Source organism: Barbatula barbatula (assembly GCF_947034865.1).
Source record: "Barbatula barbatula genome assembly, chromosome: 11".
Taxonomy (NCBI): Eukaryota; Metazoa; Chordata; class Actinopteri; order Cypriniformes; family Nemacheilidae; genus Barbatula; species Barbatula barbatula.
The window spans coordinates 489,982-508,058 of NC_136774.1; the positions used below are offsets into that span (position 1 = coordinate 489,982).

The 18,077-nt window shown below is 42.0% G+C and overlaps 2 protein-coding genes across 4 annotated transcripts; one reads left to right on the top strand and one right to left on the bottom strand.

Annotated features, from left to right (window-relative positions):
- The first annotated feature begins 493 nt into the window (after positions 1-493).
- pex10 (peroxisomal biogenesis factor 10) lies at positions 494-3,504 on the top strand. The gene is given in 9 exon segments (XM_079466818.1): positions 494-667; positions 669-713; positions 715-757; positions 877-932; positions 934-958; positions 1,034-1,419; positions 2,770-2,942; positions 3,046-3,178; positions 3,252-3,504. Coding segments are annotated over 9 exon segments (969 nt in total). The 5' UTR covers positions 494-628; the 3' UTR covers positions 3,321-3,504.
- A 7,378-nt stretch (positions 3,505-10,882) lies between these two features.
- mthfr (methylenetetrahydrofolate reductase (NAD(P)H)) lies at positions 10,883-17,787 on the bottom strand. Of its 3 annotated transcripts, none has more exons than XM_079466858.1 (12): positions 17,572-17,787; positions 17,127-17,367; positions 16,793-17,031; positions 16,528-16,638; positions 15,932-16,125; positions 14,922-15,172; positions 14,649-14,783; positions 14,382-14,562; positions 12,787-12,969; positions 12,593-12,694; positions 11,743-11,862; positions 10,883-11,619 (listed from the first exon to the last, which is right to left on the bottom strand). In XM_079466858.1, the coding sequence occupies exons 2-12, from the start codon at positions 17,360-17,362 to the stop codon at positions 11,407-11,409; spliced, it is 1,965 nt and encodes a 654-aa protein (XP_079322984.1). In that variant the 5' UTR covers positions 17,363-17,367; positions 17,572-17,787; the 3' UTR covers positions 10,883-11,406. The 3 variants fall into 3 exon arrangements, with proteins under 3 accessions (XP_079322984.1, XP_079322985.1, XP_079322983.1); XM_079466859.1 differs by having other exon boundaries at positions 17,127-17,414; positions 17,572-17,720; XM_079466857.1 differs by having other exon boundaries at positions 17,127-17,730.
- Between the last annotated feature and the right edge of the window lie 290 nt (positions 17,788-18,077).

Sequence of the window (18,077 nt, forward strand, 5' to 3'; positions counted from 1 at the left end):
AAAAAGTCAGATAACAGTCAAATAGTTTTATTTATTTAATTAATGTTCTCATATTTGTAAAAAATATTTGAAGTTGTAAAGCAGACGTTTCATTAAAATAAATTATAGTGTCATTAGACAGTGCAATACATTTTATTTTTAATCTTTTGTAATTTATATTTTTTTTCCTTATTTCAATGTTTGGATATTTATGAACACTAATTCTTAAAGAAAATAGATTCTGATACTGTCCGGCTATTTTACTGTTCTCATAAATCTTCACTGTGAAGCAAAACTTAGGCTACTGTATTTTCACTGAATGACAATGAATTCAAGGCTGTAGAGAACAGTGCGCTATTGCAGACTTAGGTTTTAATTATCATTATTTTAATATAGTCAGTCGTAAACTAAAGTGGGCCGGTCTAAGGTATGAAACTCCAGGGCTGAAAATGAGTCCCAATCCGGCCCTGAACAAGCCTATTATTAACCCGTCGTGAAACGTTATAACCTCCTTTTCTAAATAGCGACATCTGGTTAGCCAGTCACGATAAACCCAACCGAGAGGTCGTGTGGGAGTCACGTGAGTAAACCCGGAAGCGCGCACCCCTCGACATGATATTCATGAATCTTTAAGACGTGTAAAGTGTCGATGCTGGTCGCTGAGATGCCTTTAATCCCCGCGAACCAGCCTTCAGGTGATCCGCAGCTGCCAGAAAGATGAGTTTTACCACAGGCAATCTCAGCAACCAATCCAACGAGCTCTTCCACGCGTGCGCCGGTGAGGGAAAACCTTCTTCTATCTAGTCTATCTAGTGTTATTTAGTTCGCGGTGTCACATATGTATGTATGTCATGTTCTAGCAGCTGTAGCATCATGTCATGTGATTGTCTCTGTGAGGGTCCAGACGCTGGCTTCAGTGGAAGAAAGAGATCGAGCTGCTGTCTGATCTGACCCTACTACATCCTGACGACACTATCTGGTGAGGATGAGCTTCACAGCCGCTGATGTCCCCTTCATGAGCGTCACGTGTGTTTCACAGGTCTGTTTTCTTCAGGATATCAGACTCTGGGTGAGGAGTATGTCAACATCATACAGGTGGACCCCAGCCAGAGGAGAATCCCCTCGAGAGGACGCAGGACAGCGTTCGTCCTCTTCCACGCGGTTGTGCCGTATGTTCTGGACAAGATGTTCATCTGTGTGGAGCGTGAGCTGGAGACGGAGGCGCGAGAGATGAGCCGGACCTGGAACCCGGCGTCACACCTCAGGTTCTGGATCCACAGAGCGGTGGTGATGTTGACTGAAGCTCAGAGGAGGTCTCTGCTCCCGCTGGTGTTTGGCCTGCAGCAGGGCATCACTCTCTTCTACCGTCTTCACGTGGCTCTCTTCTTCATCACTGGATCCTTCTATCACGTCAGTAGAAGAGCGGCGGGTGTGCGTTACGTAAGTAATACATCCACTACAAGAACCAGAACTGAATGATCATATTCTCCTGATGTCATTTAAGCATGTTCTATTCAGATACATAATACCCTTAAACTCGTTTCTGAGGTTTGACGTGGGCTGGGCGGAAGACATTTTTCTACTCTGTGTATTGCGCAGAACGATAATAAGCAGACGTGGTTAACTCGCCGCTCTGGAAACATGTGAATAAAAGCACCCATAAGAAATGAAGGAACAAACATTCTTTTGAAATCACCAGCTCAGGCATAGACGATGGCAGCTCCTGTTAGGACCTGGGGGCGGGGTCAGGAGTTGTAGCAGGCTAGCAGCAGAGCGCAGAGACCGTAAACGTCAGGGGCCGAGCCCGGTGTAATGATTACAGCAACACAAGAGAATCATCATAATACGTAAGCTACTGAGACCGGCAACATTACATTATCTCTAGCCTTCCTTACGATCAGACACATAAACAACCTGAGCACAGCCTAGTATCTAATGAGCTCAAATGTACAGGTCAGTAAGAAAACATTTACACATATAAGACTTTCAAATCCAGTAGCAGGAAGGCCAACGTTCGGTCTCCATGCGTTTTGCAGCCCGTTGCCTCTCGCAGCTCGCGTCAGATATTGATTCGTGTTTGGGCTCGTGTCCAATCACTCTCTCTCTGCCATGGTGATGGTTTGAAGACTTGCGTCCGTGAGCAAAACCTGAAGTATGCTGTAAAGCAGGTGATGGGCGGGCCTTGTGAACCTACCCGCTCACCAAAGTGTGATTTCAGCCAATAGAGTGCTGCTTTTGGAGGAATTATCTTTAAAGGAGTTGTTCACTTTCAACATACGTGACCTTTTCAGCGTAATGACGTGAAGTCATGAGTCGTTTATAAAGCATACACATTTGATTTTCTTAAATGACTGATGGTGTGGCTAGATCAGACCCTTATTCATCGTCTGGTATCGTTTAAAGCCCTTTGAAGCGGCACTGAAACTGTCATTTGTCAGGATCAGGTCACTATGAATCTGAGGGGGTCATGGCCCCCCGTCCCTAGTGCTATCTTCGCACCTGCATGAACACCAGTCATACACTGCACTCTTATTGTTTGTACATATATTCATACATCATTGTTGTCTATCTTCCTACTGTATACATATGATATAGCCAGAAGATAAATAAAGAATACATCTGGTTATCAGAACTTGATTTGATATCTTTGCCTACACTAGGGTGAGCGTTCAAATGAACCGTAATAAACACATGAATGAAGTCAATCTAAGAAAATGATAAAGGGAGATCAAACGACTCATTCGGTGGAATAGATTTTTGGTCCGTGTGTGCTCACGTGTTTGTCTGCAGGTGAGGGTGAGAAGCGGGTATGAGGATGAGCCGAGGATCAGGAAGAGTTACTGTCTGCTGGGGGCGCTCTCTCTCCTGCAGCTGATCATCACTCTTACACTTCAGCTGAATAACCTGCGACAGAGACAGAGAGCTCGACACCAGTGGACACAACACAGAAACCTGCTCCCTAGGTACTGCTCTACACCCGGACAAAACTTATTGTGATGCATCATGGGATTAAATGAGGGGCATAGGTGTGTTTTGATTGAGAGTGAAACGTGTGTGTGTGTGTAGTGGTCAGGTGAGCGAGGCGGCGTGTCGCTCCTCTCGCTGTATCTTGTGTTTGGAGGAGCGCAGGCACTCGACGTGTACCCCGTGTGGTCATGTGTTCTGCTGGGAGTGCATCACTGAGTGGTGTAACACTAAGGTAAGACGATCAGATAACTGAGTGGTGTTTCACGCGTGTGCTGTATAGCGACTGATGGCTGTTTCTGCTTCAGGCTGAATGTCCACTGTGTCGAGAGAAGTTTCAGCCTCACAGGCTGGTCTATCTGAGATGCTACCAGTAAATCCAGACTCGCCATCGTCACGCTTCACAAACTCCATCGGTGTGTAAAAATATTGCATTCAATGTCACATGCTGTATATTTTGTGAAGATAACTGTCATTGTAAATTTCATTATAATTGTACTTACAATTAATGACTTGTAAATTCAGTTTTCCTTGAATAAAATGAGAATGTAATATTTACACAACATGAGGTGTGGCTTTGTTTTTCATCAGTTGATGTTTCTCACAGTTTATTATTGTTGGGTATTAAGGGGATGAGCTGTTATGATACATTTAGCAGACGCTTTTATCCAAAGTGACTTTGACTCACAGAGAGTTCAGGGAGCAATAAGCGATATGTCATAAAAGAGCAATAATACAATAGGTGCTAATACATTGATGTGAGTTAACCAATCTTGAACATGAACCAACAGTAATGTACATTTACGGTGGTGTGAACAAGTATTTGCCCCCTTCCCTTAATAAAGAACACCATCATTTAAAATCTGCATTTTGTATTTACTCTGGTTTTCTTTGTGTAATATTATAATTGTTTGATGATCTGAATCATTTAAGAATGACAAATATACAAGAAGTAAGATCTGTATATTCAGTTATGTGCATCATAGCTGACCTTTATTTTTAAATGACATTAGAAATAAATCTTAATTGGTCAAAGTGCTGCACGAACAAAAAAACACAAAATCAACAAACAAGATCGTTCTACAGACAAGACATGTTTTGTGATCTGGGGCCTCATTTATTAAGCTTGCGTACGCACAAAACGGGGCTGAAAACATGCGTACGCCAGTTCCTGCGCAAAAGGTGGGATTTATAAAGAAAAACTTGACGTGAAAATATGCGCACCTCCACGCAAACTCTGACCCATGCGTACGCACATTTTGAAGACAAAGCAGTTTGGCGACACTGATGGTGAGTTGAGGAACTGACTGTGGATAAAGGGAATTAACCCTTTGCAAAATGGCAAAATTAAGTTTGACATATTTCTATATTTACAATATTTACAAGTTGCTCATAGGTCCCGGTTACAACAAAAAATACAAACTAGAAAAAAAGTTTGTTGAGACAAACTTTAAGTTGGCTTGAGAAAGCCGGACAAGAGAGTTTGAAGAAGTTTAAAGTAGTTTGATGTTTAAAGTAGGTTAAAGTTTGATAGATAGATGGATTAGAAAGAAAGAAAGAAAGAAAGATAAGTTAGATTGGATGGATGGATGGATGGGATGGGATGGGATGGGATGGGATGGAATGAATGAATGAATGAATGAATGAATGAATGAATGAATGAATGAATGAATGAATGAATGAATGAATGAATGAATGAATGAATGAATGAATGAATGAATGAATGAATGAACCTTGGGGGTAAAAAATCCCGGTTCTGTAATAGTACTTACCCTGCCACTATTAGGCTCCTGAATGCTTCTAAACGACCTCTTTCAAAAGCACTTTACTGAACTGCACAAGACACTTTATTGGGTAGTTAAAAGTAGCACAAGTTTTTTTACAGTCTTGTATTGGTTTGAATGATTGTCTATGTGAGGTTTTTTTTTTTTTTTTTAATGTACTGTATGTTATGTGTATGTTTATGTATTGCCTTTTTAACTGGAGTGGCACTAAGACAAATTCCAATCAACTGTTGTTGATATGGCAATAAATTACTTACTTACTTACTTACTTACTTAGTTGGAATGAATGAATGAATGAATGAATGGTAGTTTAATTGAGTCTAGGGCTTCAGGGAGTTTTTAGATTTTAGTTTTTGGCTTGTACACTAATGGCCCACAGTAGTTTTGGCTCAATTTGAGCACTCTGCAATGTAAGTCTATGGGATTTTTATGATTTTTAATATTAATTTTTAATCAAATCAGTTTGAAAAGATATAGCACACCAAGTCAGAACAGTCTGAAGGTCTGACCCGAGTTTGGAGTTTGTAGAGTTAAAGCTCTAGGAGGAGTTACAGTTGAAAAATTTTGGGTCAGAAGAATAAGAAAAAGAAGAATAAGAAAAAGAAGAAGAAGAAGAAGTTTACATAGGATTTCAGTAAGTTGGCTTTCTCAAGCCAACTTAATAACATTAAATCACCATTATGGGTCCTAAAGATACACACATGCATGTTTAGTTTAAAGACATAAAAGGAACTATATGCTGAAAGTACGTACATTTTATTTCTTTCACTTCCATTCTTAAATGGATGTAGGCCTATCACTCATTATGTGATTAATGTGATAAGGTGTAAATGATTAAATCTGATCGCTGAAAACATAAATTGCCTACTGCAGCAACATTTAAGTGCATATTGTATGATGGATGCGCTGGCACTGCTGGAAGACTTCGTAGGGAAAGAGTATTCAGGGACCGTGAGGATTTCCTAGCCCATGATGATGAGTGGCTAATAAGCCGCTTTAGATTTCCTAGAGCCATGATCTTGGATCTGTGTGCTGAACTTGGCCCAGCATTACAAAGACCAACAACACGGAACCGCGCCATCTCGGTACCAACCCAAGTACTTTCAGTTTTAGGATTTTTGGCAACCGGGACATATCAGCAGGGAATAGGCGACAGGTAACTAAGTGTACCTTTTTTTTAAGCAAAACCTTATTGATTTTACCCTTCCTATTACTTTGTCATAGGTCTGGGATTTCACAGCCATCCCTAAACTCATTAATGCCTGCAGTTTTGAAAGGGATTATTCAAATGACCAATCGATACATAAAGTTTCCTTACACTGTTGGAGGACAGGCCAATATCAAAAGGCAATTTGCAGCAATGTCCGGATTCCCAAATGTAATCGGCGCAATCGACTGCACTCATATTGCTCCATATGTAAAGGGCTCCATATGTAGATGAATTCATTTATGTGAATCGCAAACACGTGCATTCAATAAATGTGCAAATTATATGTATATATAATTTCGCTTCTTGCCCTTGCTCTCCATTGCTGCCATGATTTTGTTTTTAAAAAACACAAATTTCCTTGCTCCTTTAATATATGCATGGCTAATGAGGTCTATATATGGTTGAATGTGGGCGGAGAAAGGGCGGTAAATGATTTTTTTTGCGTGCGCAAATTATCAGGTAGGCTGTGATTTATAAAGTGAAAATTGCGTGCAGGTGTGCGTACGCACGGTTTTATAAATCTGATTTGTTTTTTGCGTACGCCATTTTTGGCTTTTGTGCGTACGTACACTTTTAGTAAGGTTCCTACGCACAGTTTTATAAATGAGGCCCCTGATCTGGATGGATTGTGGACAACAAGTAGATCAGAAAGATATTAAGGATCCATCCAGAATCAGCCTGTCACTCATTAGTGTGATGGGAGACAGAAGTAACCTGACATAACATTTTTATGTGTCATTTTAGCCCAGTTACTAAGACCGTTTGAGACCTTGATGTGTGTGGTATTGAATAGAATTGTTGGTATGGCTCACAGTGATGATGGGACGGTGCAGAGAGTATTTATAATGTCTTTGTTTATGATCTTGAATAGTTGAATGTAGTCATTTGTTCGAGTGTAGTGTAGTTCAGAGCGTGCCCTAAAGATGCTCTGAATGTTCCACGGGTGTGTGTTGAATGAAGTGTGAACAGAACATCAGTGTGATTGTACAGCAGTCAAATTTACTGCTTCTACTGTACACGATCAAAATATTGATTTCATTCTGCAGATTTCTTGATAAACCCGGTACGGTTGTGAAGATGAGACAATCTCTGATGTGTACAGATTATGGGCTTGAGGAAGTGTGTCGTACAAACGTCTGACACTGGAATAGTTCAGTGTACGGGGCATGTTTTAACATGAACCATCACAGGAGTTACGAACATGATGATGAAGAAAGAAGGATGAATGCTAAAGTAAACATGAGCGTTAGTGTCTGTGCTTGTAAAACCCTCTCTGGAAGTGTTGACAGTAATTCAACATGTTGTGACGTGTGACCGTAAAGCTGGACACATTTTTGGAGTCAACCGGATGCGAGTCAATGATTTGTTTCAATGTCACTGTCATTTCTAAACACTGAGGTCACCTGCGGCACAAATATCAAACATATGATTTGATTTCCTGTTTCGTGGGTCACCGTTGTGCTAAAGAACAGACATCAGATCCATGACTCTATATCCCGCTTGTGTTTGATCATTTGCCAAGCTAAAGCTGTTATTGATGTTTACAGTTGTGCACTTTGTGATCCGACAGGTGAAAAGTTCATTGTTATCATTGATCAAACTAATATCAATTTGTGGTTTGTACCATAGTACCCATTGCCTTACTAAACGATGTAGTACTGTAAACTAAAATCACTTTAACTCAAATCTCACGTAGTCAATGACACGTGCAGTTGATTTAGTAAACCATGTTACAGCAAATGAAGTCTCGTTGAAATCAAAATATTACGTTTTGTAAAATGAGTATATCACCGTTGAATGATTGTCAGCGATGAAGAGATCATGATGAAGTCATCAACTTGTGTGAATCAAGACTTGATGAACACACAACAGGAAAACTGCAACTCTCATCTTTCATGGGCTTAATCCAGTTCATGTTGATCAACAGCGCCCCCCACAGGTCTCTACAGCACCACACACTGATATGATCATCTGAACCTCTTTTATCTCAGTTATTACTGACAGTAAGTACTCCCTTAAAAACATTTATATTGATCTGTTTTAAAGTTGTTCTTTTACAGTACAGTAGAGGTCTAACCAGCCCCGGATTGGCTAATCGGGAGCACCGGGAGAATTCCCGGTGGGCCGGTCAGTTTTTTTGGCCGCGAGGGCCGGTATTGTCATGGCACGGTTGAAATGTGGCTTTCCCTAGGCTGCCTTCACTCACAGCAGCCCTAATCTTTTTATTTATTATTTTATCGCAGCCCCACTCTTTTTTATTTCATATTTATTCGCAGCCCAACTCAGAGCGCAGCCTTCAGGTTAATGATGACGTGATTATCTTTTGACTCCCTGGCCCCGCCCCCGACAGCGCCACTGCAAGTTGCTCAAAATAAAAAACCGTCAGAAAAAAAATGGATGACAGAAAGCGCCTAAGGCGGCGCTGAAAAGCCCAGAATAAAAAGCAAGAAAGCTCTGGAAACTGACGCGGCCAAATGTTCTAAGCCGACCACATTTTTTCTCAAAACAAATAAAGACGAGGAGACGGCCGGTAAGCTAACGTTAAGGTATTGAGGAATAGGAGCATTGCAAGATGCTAGCGGCCGTGCAAAACAAAGTTGTCTGCAAACAATTCACATGTCTCAATAGGTGCAAGCTAGCTCATTGTTAGAGCACCCGTCCCCCATTCGGACCGACGTCGGTTCGAAGCCCGCGTTAATTAATGTTTTAGGGTTGTCCATGTTTCCTTGAAGCTACACTTATGCAGAGGAAGAAAGAGATGAAACAATCATTAGAAATCATTGTGAAAAAAAGTCAGATAACAGTCAAATAGTTTTATTATTTAATTAATGTTCTCATATTTGTAAAAAATATTTGAAGTTGTAAAGCAGACGTTTCATTAAAATAAATTATAGTGTCATTAGACAGTGCAATACATTTTATTTTAATCTTTTGTAATTTATATTTTTTTCCTTATTTCAATGTTTGGATATTTATGAACACTAATTCTTAAAGAAAATAGATTCTGATACTGTCCGGCTATTTACTGTTCTCATAAATCTTCACTGTGAAGCAAAACTTAGGCTACTGTATTTTCACTGAATGACAATGAATTCAAGGCTGTAGAGAACAGTGCGCTATTGCAGACTTAGGTTTTAATTATCATTATTTTAATATAGTCAGTCGTAAACTAAAGTGGGCCGGTCTAAGGTATGAAACTCCAGGGCTGAAAATGAGTCCCAATCCGGCCCTGGGTCTAACTATTGTTATTTGTTAACCTGTTATGAGTTACATGACAACATTTGTAGTCAATAATATAATCTCTTGGACTACACATTTTTGATAACGTAATCTGACTACTTTTATGTTACTTTTGACTTAAATATGATCTAATGTCACATACAGTTGAAGTCAAAAGTTAACAGCACCTTGCAGAATCTAGAAAATGCTGAAAGCTTGTAAAAATAAGGTTCATGTTTAATTTAGCACTGCCCTGAACATTTTACAAAAAAGAAACGATGGCATAACGTTCACACCAAAGAATAACAAGAACTGATTCTTAACGCTGTGTGATGTTTCCTGAACAATCAGTGTCGGTTTTATGTTTTTAAGTTCATAGTTGTTTAAGGATCTTTGTCTTGAGTCATTAAACTGTCTAAACTGTTATTGTTTTGTCATTTTTTCATTCACTAATGTCTTTCAGAAGCTTTGGCAGAAGGAACATGTGCATATACCCTGTTGTTTTATTGAAACATGTTTTATATTGTGCTTTTATCTTTATAACTACTATTTAATTGAAATAACAATTAAACGACTGCAATTAAAACACATTATTAACATTTCAATTGCAAAGCACCAATGTCTTTATAAAGATTTTGAAGAATGTAGGACGGCAAACAGTTCTGGGGCAACATTGACTATCATTGTCATCTTCTCTTCCGTGGATGTCAACGGGGTCCAAGAAGTGTTTGGTCACAAGCCTTTGTGTGAACCTAACAAAGACACGTATACAGGATTGGAACAACTGGAGGGAGAGTCATTGACAGAATTAGTATTTGTGGGTGAAGAATCCCTTTAAAACCGGCTCATACTGAAGACCACTGATAATATATTAGTGATAAAGAAGAAACATGCTGGAGATGACACACTACTGGACCTGGATCGTTGTGTTTAAAGTATTCAAACGACTTTTTAATAAAGCCACATTAGTGTGATAATGTCTTAAAGATAAGAAGGTTGACTTCAAACCTGTGTGAACACTGAACCCCATCACCTTTCACTGAAGGGGAGATTGTGTCCGTTCACTCCTGTTATACCGTCATGGATTCACTATATTATATGATTATCTTCAGATCATTTGAACCATTCTGAGTGGAGTGTGATGGATGATGTCATGTTGACACCAGATAAACAGCCGTGAGGTCACACTGATCTCATACACATTCACTTGTGATGATAAATCCTGTGTGGTGTATTTTCAGCTTGAACTTCACTCTGTGCACCCCTCGGTCTTCTTTAAGGGCCATAACGGGTGTCCTTTGAAATAGATCACCTGAGAGCTGACAGGTGTTCGTGAGGGTCACTGGTTGTGTAACGGCTCCTATAGAGACTATATCATGAGACGTGTTACATCACAGAGCTGCCACCAGTACCTGAAAGAACACACTTTTGAGCTACACCCGCTCCTTCTGGAGACAAATGCATTAACCGCTACTCATTCAAATGGACTTTTGACTGCACGCGTGTCTATATGTGACTGCAGAGCTCAGACGGCTGTTGGCTTTCACCCAACACGCCTCACGTTTCATGTGTGCAGGAGATAAAAAACCAGCAGCGTGACGTGACATCTGCTGTTGTGAGCGCGTCCAATCCCTCGTCTTCTTCACCATCAACCGTCAACTGGACTTTGACTTGTAGACGTGAACTTCAAGAATAACATGCAAACAAAACCCAGATCATGTGGATAAACATGGAACGGGAGTGTTGTTAATTGAGTTTATCGGCTGCTGGGACAGGAAATAAACACGTTCACATCCTCCTGTCATTCATTACAATCTGTTCTGTGATAAAACTCAAAAACCAATCCAACATTTCCACCTGATTCCCATTACTGTCATTCAAAACATAAATATTAGACAATAGGCCCATCGTTACGTGGTATTTGGAAGACATACAGTAATATTTATTGTAATTAAATCATTCTGATTTGAATTTGACTTTATATGCAAAATATTACATATACACTTTTGACCTTTACAAACCACCAAGACTGAGAGGCCTGTCATACTGTACGTAGTGTCCGAAATATCCTCTGTAAATACTTAAAAACTTGTTTAAAAAGATAAGAAATGGCTCAGAGCCATCGCCCCTTCAAAGATAAAGGAACATGATTTTCCTGGAGCAGGATTTCAAGTCATCGTGCTGCACTTGTTATGATCTTAACTTATATGTTGAAGTGAAACCTGAGAGAGAAGTCCTGTGTGTGTGAGGTTACAGTGGGCTGTCGTGAGGGGCCGGAGGGCCGTCCAGCAGCTGGAACATGTCTTCAATCACCTGCCACAGACAGCTGTCCAGCGGGAAGTCATTATCCACCAGATTCACCAGAAAGTAGTTGTCATGGATGTACTGAATGATCATGCGTGAGGGCGATTCGTCCTCGTACAGCTTTGCCCACTGTTCGATCCACAGCGCGAAGGCCTCGTCCTGTCAAACACACACATCGAACATAAGGTGACGCGCTTCTGAAATCACTTCATCTGTAGAACATCTGCTGACATCACTACACGTGACTCATTGAAACATGCAGAATCTTTCATATGGCTTTACCTTCCAGGACATGAAGCTGACAGGATCCACCACGGTGGGCTGGACGATCTCACGGCCCGGGAATATCCCCCACGTCACAGCGTTCGGCTGCATGTCCGGAGCGTTGGTGATATTCCTGCCCTGAAAACAGTATTGAGTTGATGTTATGGGAAGAGTTCACCTGAAAATCTTCATTCAACTCGCATACATTTCTTTGTTCTTATTAAATCTTATTTTGGATTAAAGAGGGGTATCATGCCATGTCATGCATTCTGACTTTTGTACACTGTTGAGCGTGCTGGCTTCTCATGCTTAACATGGTAAACTTACACGCTAGCGAAAGAGGGATTTGGAGATGGTTTGAAACTGATAGATGGAGCGGCCTTTTGTTAGCCATCGGCGTGTAGGTGCATAATTACATAAACTTATAGTGAACCAATGTGACGATGTGTTGTGTGCTCATGTGTAGTTCCGTCCCCCTGCCCGCCTCCAGCAGCTCGTCTTTTTTCAGAAATACTGGTACAGCTGTATCTCTCTTTTATAAATGTGATCAAACTAAAGACTCTACGAAGATACGACGTATGTAATACTACTGTATAGGCACTCAAGATTAATATGAGATTGGCAGAAACTGTACGTGTTACCTCGTCTTTAAAGAATGTTGGACACTAAACAGTTCTGGGACACCCCTGACTTCCTGCTGTAGTAGTAATAACGCCCCAGAACCGTTTGGCAACAAACATTCTTCAGAAAACTTTTTGGGTGTTTAGCAGAGTTGAGGGCGAGAAACAGTAAATGATGACAGAATGATGTGTTTTGGGTGACCTGTTCCCCAATGAGCTGTAACGCGTCTCTGTGAGGAGAACTGTACCTGCACGTTCACTATATGATAGTTCACACGGGGTTCATACTTCTTCAGAACTTGCAGAAGAGCCGTAACATTTTCACTTGACGTGAAGAACTCCAGGTACGCCTGTTAACAGACAAACGAGCTTGTATTACATCATGCACAGACCACAGACACACTTTTTTCCTGCGAATCAAAATTGTGTGCGTTTTTCTGACCTTCTGAAAGACGTATCCCCCCGCCGGACCCCAGCCCACGATGGGATCAGAGGAGGCTTTGCCGTTGATGTTGGGTTGAGAGTTAACGGTGAGAACTCCTCTGCGGTTCACCTTCTCCAGCTCATCCTTCAGCAGATTGGTCTCTGGAGCCAGAGGATCATCATTCCACGGCAAACACATCACCTGCACAAACACCACACGCACAAGAAATGTTTCAAAAATAAAATAAAAAAAATCAAGGGCTGTTCCAATGATTTATTGCTGTTATTGTCATCCGGAATAAACGTCTGTGTTTACATAATATACCGCTTTACTCGATGGAACTCTTGAGTTTCCAACCTTAAAAATTGTGAAATTCTGACTGTATGAGACACATATCCAACATTATACAGTGTGGCAGGCAGCAGACATCACACCCTGAAATAACACGTTCAGTCTGGTGTTGACTTGTTCGTGGTGATGTGTTTGGTGGTGGTTATTGCAATATACACTTTATCCAAAATACATTACATTTGATCATAATATGCATAACTATATAGTCTTTATTAAAAGCAGGCTTACATATAACAACAGGCTTCTGTTTACTTCTTTTCTTTTAAAGGTTTGTGTGGTGAGGAAGGCGGGGGTGAGGCGGGGCCGGTGGCGTGAGTGATAGTTGCGGTCCCGCATATCTTACGGAGGAGATCGGGAGCTTAAGAGGACGAGCGGCAGGACTGTTGACGAGAGAGGACCGGGCCCAGACATATGTTAAGTTTGTGTGTATGTTTCGTATTGCCAGTAGTCGTCCGTGAGGGCGCTTCCCTTCCGTGTTTATTGTTTATTTGATTTAATTAAAGTTGTTAAATGTTCGCCGCTTCCCGCCTCCTTCCTTCCCTTCTATGGAACTTGTTACAGTTTGGTAACAAAAATGACTTTTCAACAGTAGTGTACGTCCAGCATTATTTACCGATGATGTAGTATTTACTATTATTATGTTTTAATAATTATGTTTGTTCCAAAAGATTTGTTCAAATGCAAGAAACCAGTTTATTAGATATTAAAAATATAAACTGAAGACCGGCTGTAGTCTGTGTGTTAGTGTTGTGGGGATTTTTCAAGGTTTTCAGTGCAGTTGAGATGGTCACGTCCAGCAGGTGACGGCGAGGGTCTGTTATGAGTGAGTCTGTCGGTCAGCAGACTGTTATAGCAGTTCAGTCTAAAGGTTTGGTTTATTCAGGAACTAACTATGGCTATCAATATGTCAATCAGAGCTTTTATATGCCGATGTTATTCAAGAAACTTGGCAGCGTGTATGTGGCAATTGGTCTTAGTAGCATGAAAAACAAGTTTTATCCCATTCAGAATGGATTATATATAGAACAGGAACCACACAACCAGCACACCCTTAATAATGACTAAAACTCTGTCAGTCATCTTCATTGAGATCTCATATATGATAATAATTTACACAAGGAATACAAAAGCCCCGACATGGAGTTAATAAATATAGTGGGAAGATAGAGAGACCACTTCCCGACTGCGAGTGGAGGTTTATTATTCTCCATTTTCATCTGAAGTTAAAACACTCGTGTCATTGCTCGTATGTGTTTCGATACCTTGTGTCCGCTGCGGTTGGCCTGGCCGATGATGTAGTTGGTGAAGACTTCATAAACGCTCTCCTCGCTGGTTAGTTCCTCACCCCACATCTGCAGAAGAGCTTCTTTGGGAGATTTACTCTTCAGGTAGAACAGGTAATAGTCTGTCAGCTCTCCAAACGCCGGTGAGGCAGAGTTACCCCTGAACAACAGATGAACACACCATTAACATCACAGTCGGAGAGCTCCAGAGGAGACGGGGGCGCGCGCGAGAGAGAGAGTTCCTACCATCTTCCGTTGGGGAAATCGTCCCAGTCCTGCGTCCTGTAGATGTAACTCTTGGGTCGGGAAGCCCAGAAGATGGGCCTGACGTCTTCCACCTTACGCTTGGGATGGGCGCTGATGGCCCACGGGAGAGGACGCCTAAAGGTAAATCATGACACGTCTAAATTAATAAGTCAAGAATCGACCGGTTGAAAGCACTGGTTGTCATATATGACAGTGACATTTGTAACTAAAGATAATTTTGTCGAGTGACAGAGTCATTTTTAAATGAGGTACCGTGGATCTTCAGCCCATAAGCCCAACTGTCGGAGAACTTCTATAGTGGCCACCTCTCTGTTGAGCGTGTAGAAGTGAAGTCCGGGCACCTCGCCGCTGGACAGCAGAATCTTACACATCTCCACCGCCTGATGGATGCCGTAATTGCGGATGGCAGCGTCATTATCTTTGATGGGCTCCATCACCTGCATGATCTCCTCCGGCACTTCCAGTTTAGACAGTTTGACCAGCTGACGCAGCGAGTGATAACCCTGCACGAACAACACCACATGTTTCATACACTCCTTCTTCAGGATGAAACAGACATGCAATCACAAATTCCTTTTGATGATGATAAAAAAAGCTCTAAATATATTTTTTATACGGACAACCCGGAAGCGCAAGTGCCAAGCATTGCCTACAGAGTTGCAGAGCTTGTGCTGCATCAACCATGCGGCGTTCGGTGCACAGACTGAATGCACATAGGTCGGCACCTTACACTGACGAGACAGAGGACAATATATACATTAAAGTCGTATTTTGGTTTGTCTTCGCACATAAATCATTCTCGTCACTTCAAAATAATTCATCTGATCCACTATGAGCGGATGGACCGATGTCACATGTCTTTAGTACTTTTCTGGACCTTGACAACAACTGACACCATGATGTCCATGAGGAGGCCTGGAAATGTCTAGGATGTCCCTTAAATATCTTCATTTGTGCTCCAAGGGTTAGGGACAACCCTAACCCTAAACAAAAGAAACTAAATGAAAGATGAATTCAACTGATGCATCATTTCATCTTGACAATATTGTCTCATGAAAACATTTAAAGACATAAACCGGTTTCACAGTAAAGTTTGAGCTGTCTTAACTGACATATCTTGAATGTCATTGCCATTGTTTTGTCTAAATTCGGACACCAGTAATATTTGTATCTAAAGTATTTTAAGAAAAGCCACTTAAATGTCCTAATTTAACCAAGGCATAGATCCACTTTACGCTGTGAATGTGGGATGGTATATGTACCTGGATAGGGAAGATTCCTGGGAGTATAGGGCAGATGATGCCAATGGCCCGACAGTCTTTGACAAACTTGAGGAAGGTTTCTGCCCTGAAGAAGAGCTGAGTGACGATGAAGTGAGCACCAGCGTCCACTTTCTCCTTGAGATGTCTGAGGTCCACATCATAGCTCTCTGCCTCCGGATGACCCGTGGGATAACCTGTCAATCATAAGGACAAACCTTCACACACTTTAATAATGATGCTCTGTGTGTGTGTGTGTGTGTTAGGGCTGTGAAATGAATTGAACATTAATCCTAATCGTCAATTTTTGCCTTCATTAATCACAAAAACGAAATAATGGAGGTAAACGATTATTGTGCCGCACGGATCCTCTCTTTTTTTCTTGTGTCATAAATCCACAGCGCACACTTTCCTTTACAGCGGTGATATTTCTTTACATTTATTTTTCAGTTCAATTCTGAGTTTTATTTTCTGTTGTTTTAAAGGTTAATGAGTAATCGTGTTAAATAATCGGGATCTCAATATTGGCGATTATGATTTTTGTCTTAATCCAGCTGCCCTAGTGTGTGTGTGTGTGTGTGTGTGTGTGTAACTTTCACCTGCGACGCAGATATCAAAGTAATCATCGAATTCACAGCGAATGTGTTTGACCAGATCTGTAGCGTAACTGAAACCTCCGTCCTCCTCCACCCAGTCTTCGCCAATGGGATCTGCACAACACCACAATTCACTCCCACATCACTACAGTTACGTGACGAGCAACATAAAACATACAAGCTCATGTGACCACAACGTATCCTCATGGTGACAGTACATGACACCTGCAGCTACCGTTCTACATCACCCCAGTCTGGCTAAACAAACCTCCTCGGAGAGCCATGATGTTCTTTAAGCCCAGGCGCTTGGCTTTGGCGAGATGGCCGGTGATCTTGTCTTTAGTCTGGTTACAGCAGGTCAGATGCAGGACGCTCTCCAGGCCGCAGTAATTCACCGCTGTGCTCGCTATCATCATGGAAGACGTTTCTTTATCCGAGCCCGGATCTCCAGCCGGATGCCAGGTGATGTCAATGAAGAGAGGACCACCGGAACCCATCCGGTCGAATCTAACGCACGTCAACACACAACAACACCACCAACAGTGAGGCGCTACGGGACATCGACTCCGTGGATTTGACTGACCGCTCACTCGCTCGCGTACCTGGAGATGAGATTGACCGCTCCAGATGCGGTGCGAGGAGGGAAGAACTCCAGCGAGAACCAGCGGTCACCGGACTCGGTCCTGCGCTTCATCTTGTCCCGCAGGCGGTCAGTGCGGTCGGCGTCCAGCAGCACCGGCGTGGAACATCTGGAACTGTCCTTGGAGCTCTCGCCGCTGTTACTGGCGCCGCTGGAGTCGCTCTTACAGGACTGCCAGCTCTCTCTCTGGTTCACCATGACTCCTGTGCACGTGTTCAACATCGATCACAATCACACGACACGACAGACGCTTTGATCCATAAACAACACACACGCGTTTCATGCAAACAAGGATTTTGTGTGTTTAACGCAACGTGATCCCTGATGACATCTATATCGTGCACGAGAGACCGGAAGAATGAAACTCAAACGATCTTACATCACGTAAAGTGTCACGCCGTCGTTACCTGTAGTGTTAATCTAAACCTCCAACAGCTGTCCGAACCCGAACCTGAACCTGAACCTGAATCCGAACCTGAACCCGAACCTGAACCTGAACCCGAACTCCCCCGGGCCGCGTGCGCCAGCAGCATGGCGTTCCTGATCCAAAAACCACGCCCCGTTTCATAACAGACACGCCCACGTTCGCCCGAACGGTCCTACCATTGGATGCAGCCTCCGTCATCGAGCATGATGGAAACGGCTCATGTGTTCTCAGAGGTCCGCCCTTTAGTCCTCTTTCTGACAGACACCCGACCTTTCTGTTGTAGCTACTCATTAATATGCCGATTAAAGACTTTCTGCCCTTTCCTCCAGTTCATTTATTCACATGACTTTATTCAAACATCTCTTTCTGTTACTGTTACCCGCCTGTGGCGTAAACATCCAGCAATGTCAATACAAAATATAAATTAAAATGCAAACTCACATAATGTCACCGTTCTGCTGAACTGAGGATAAAGTGCCTGACATG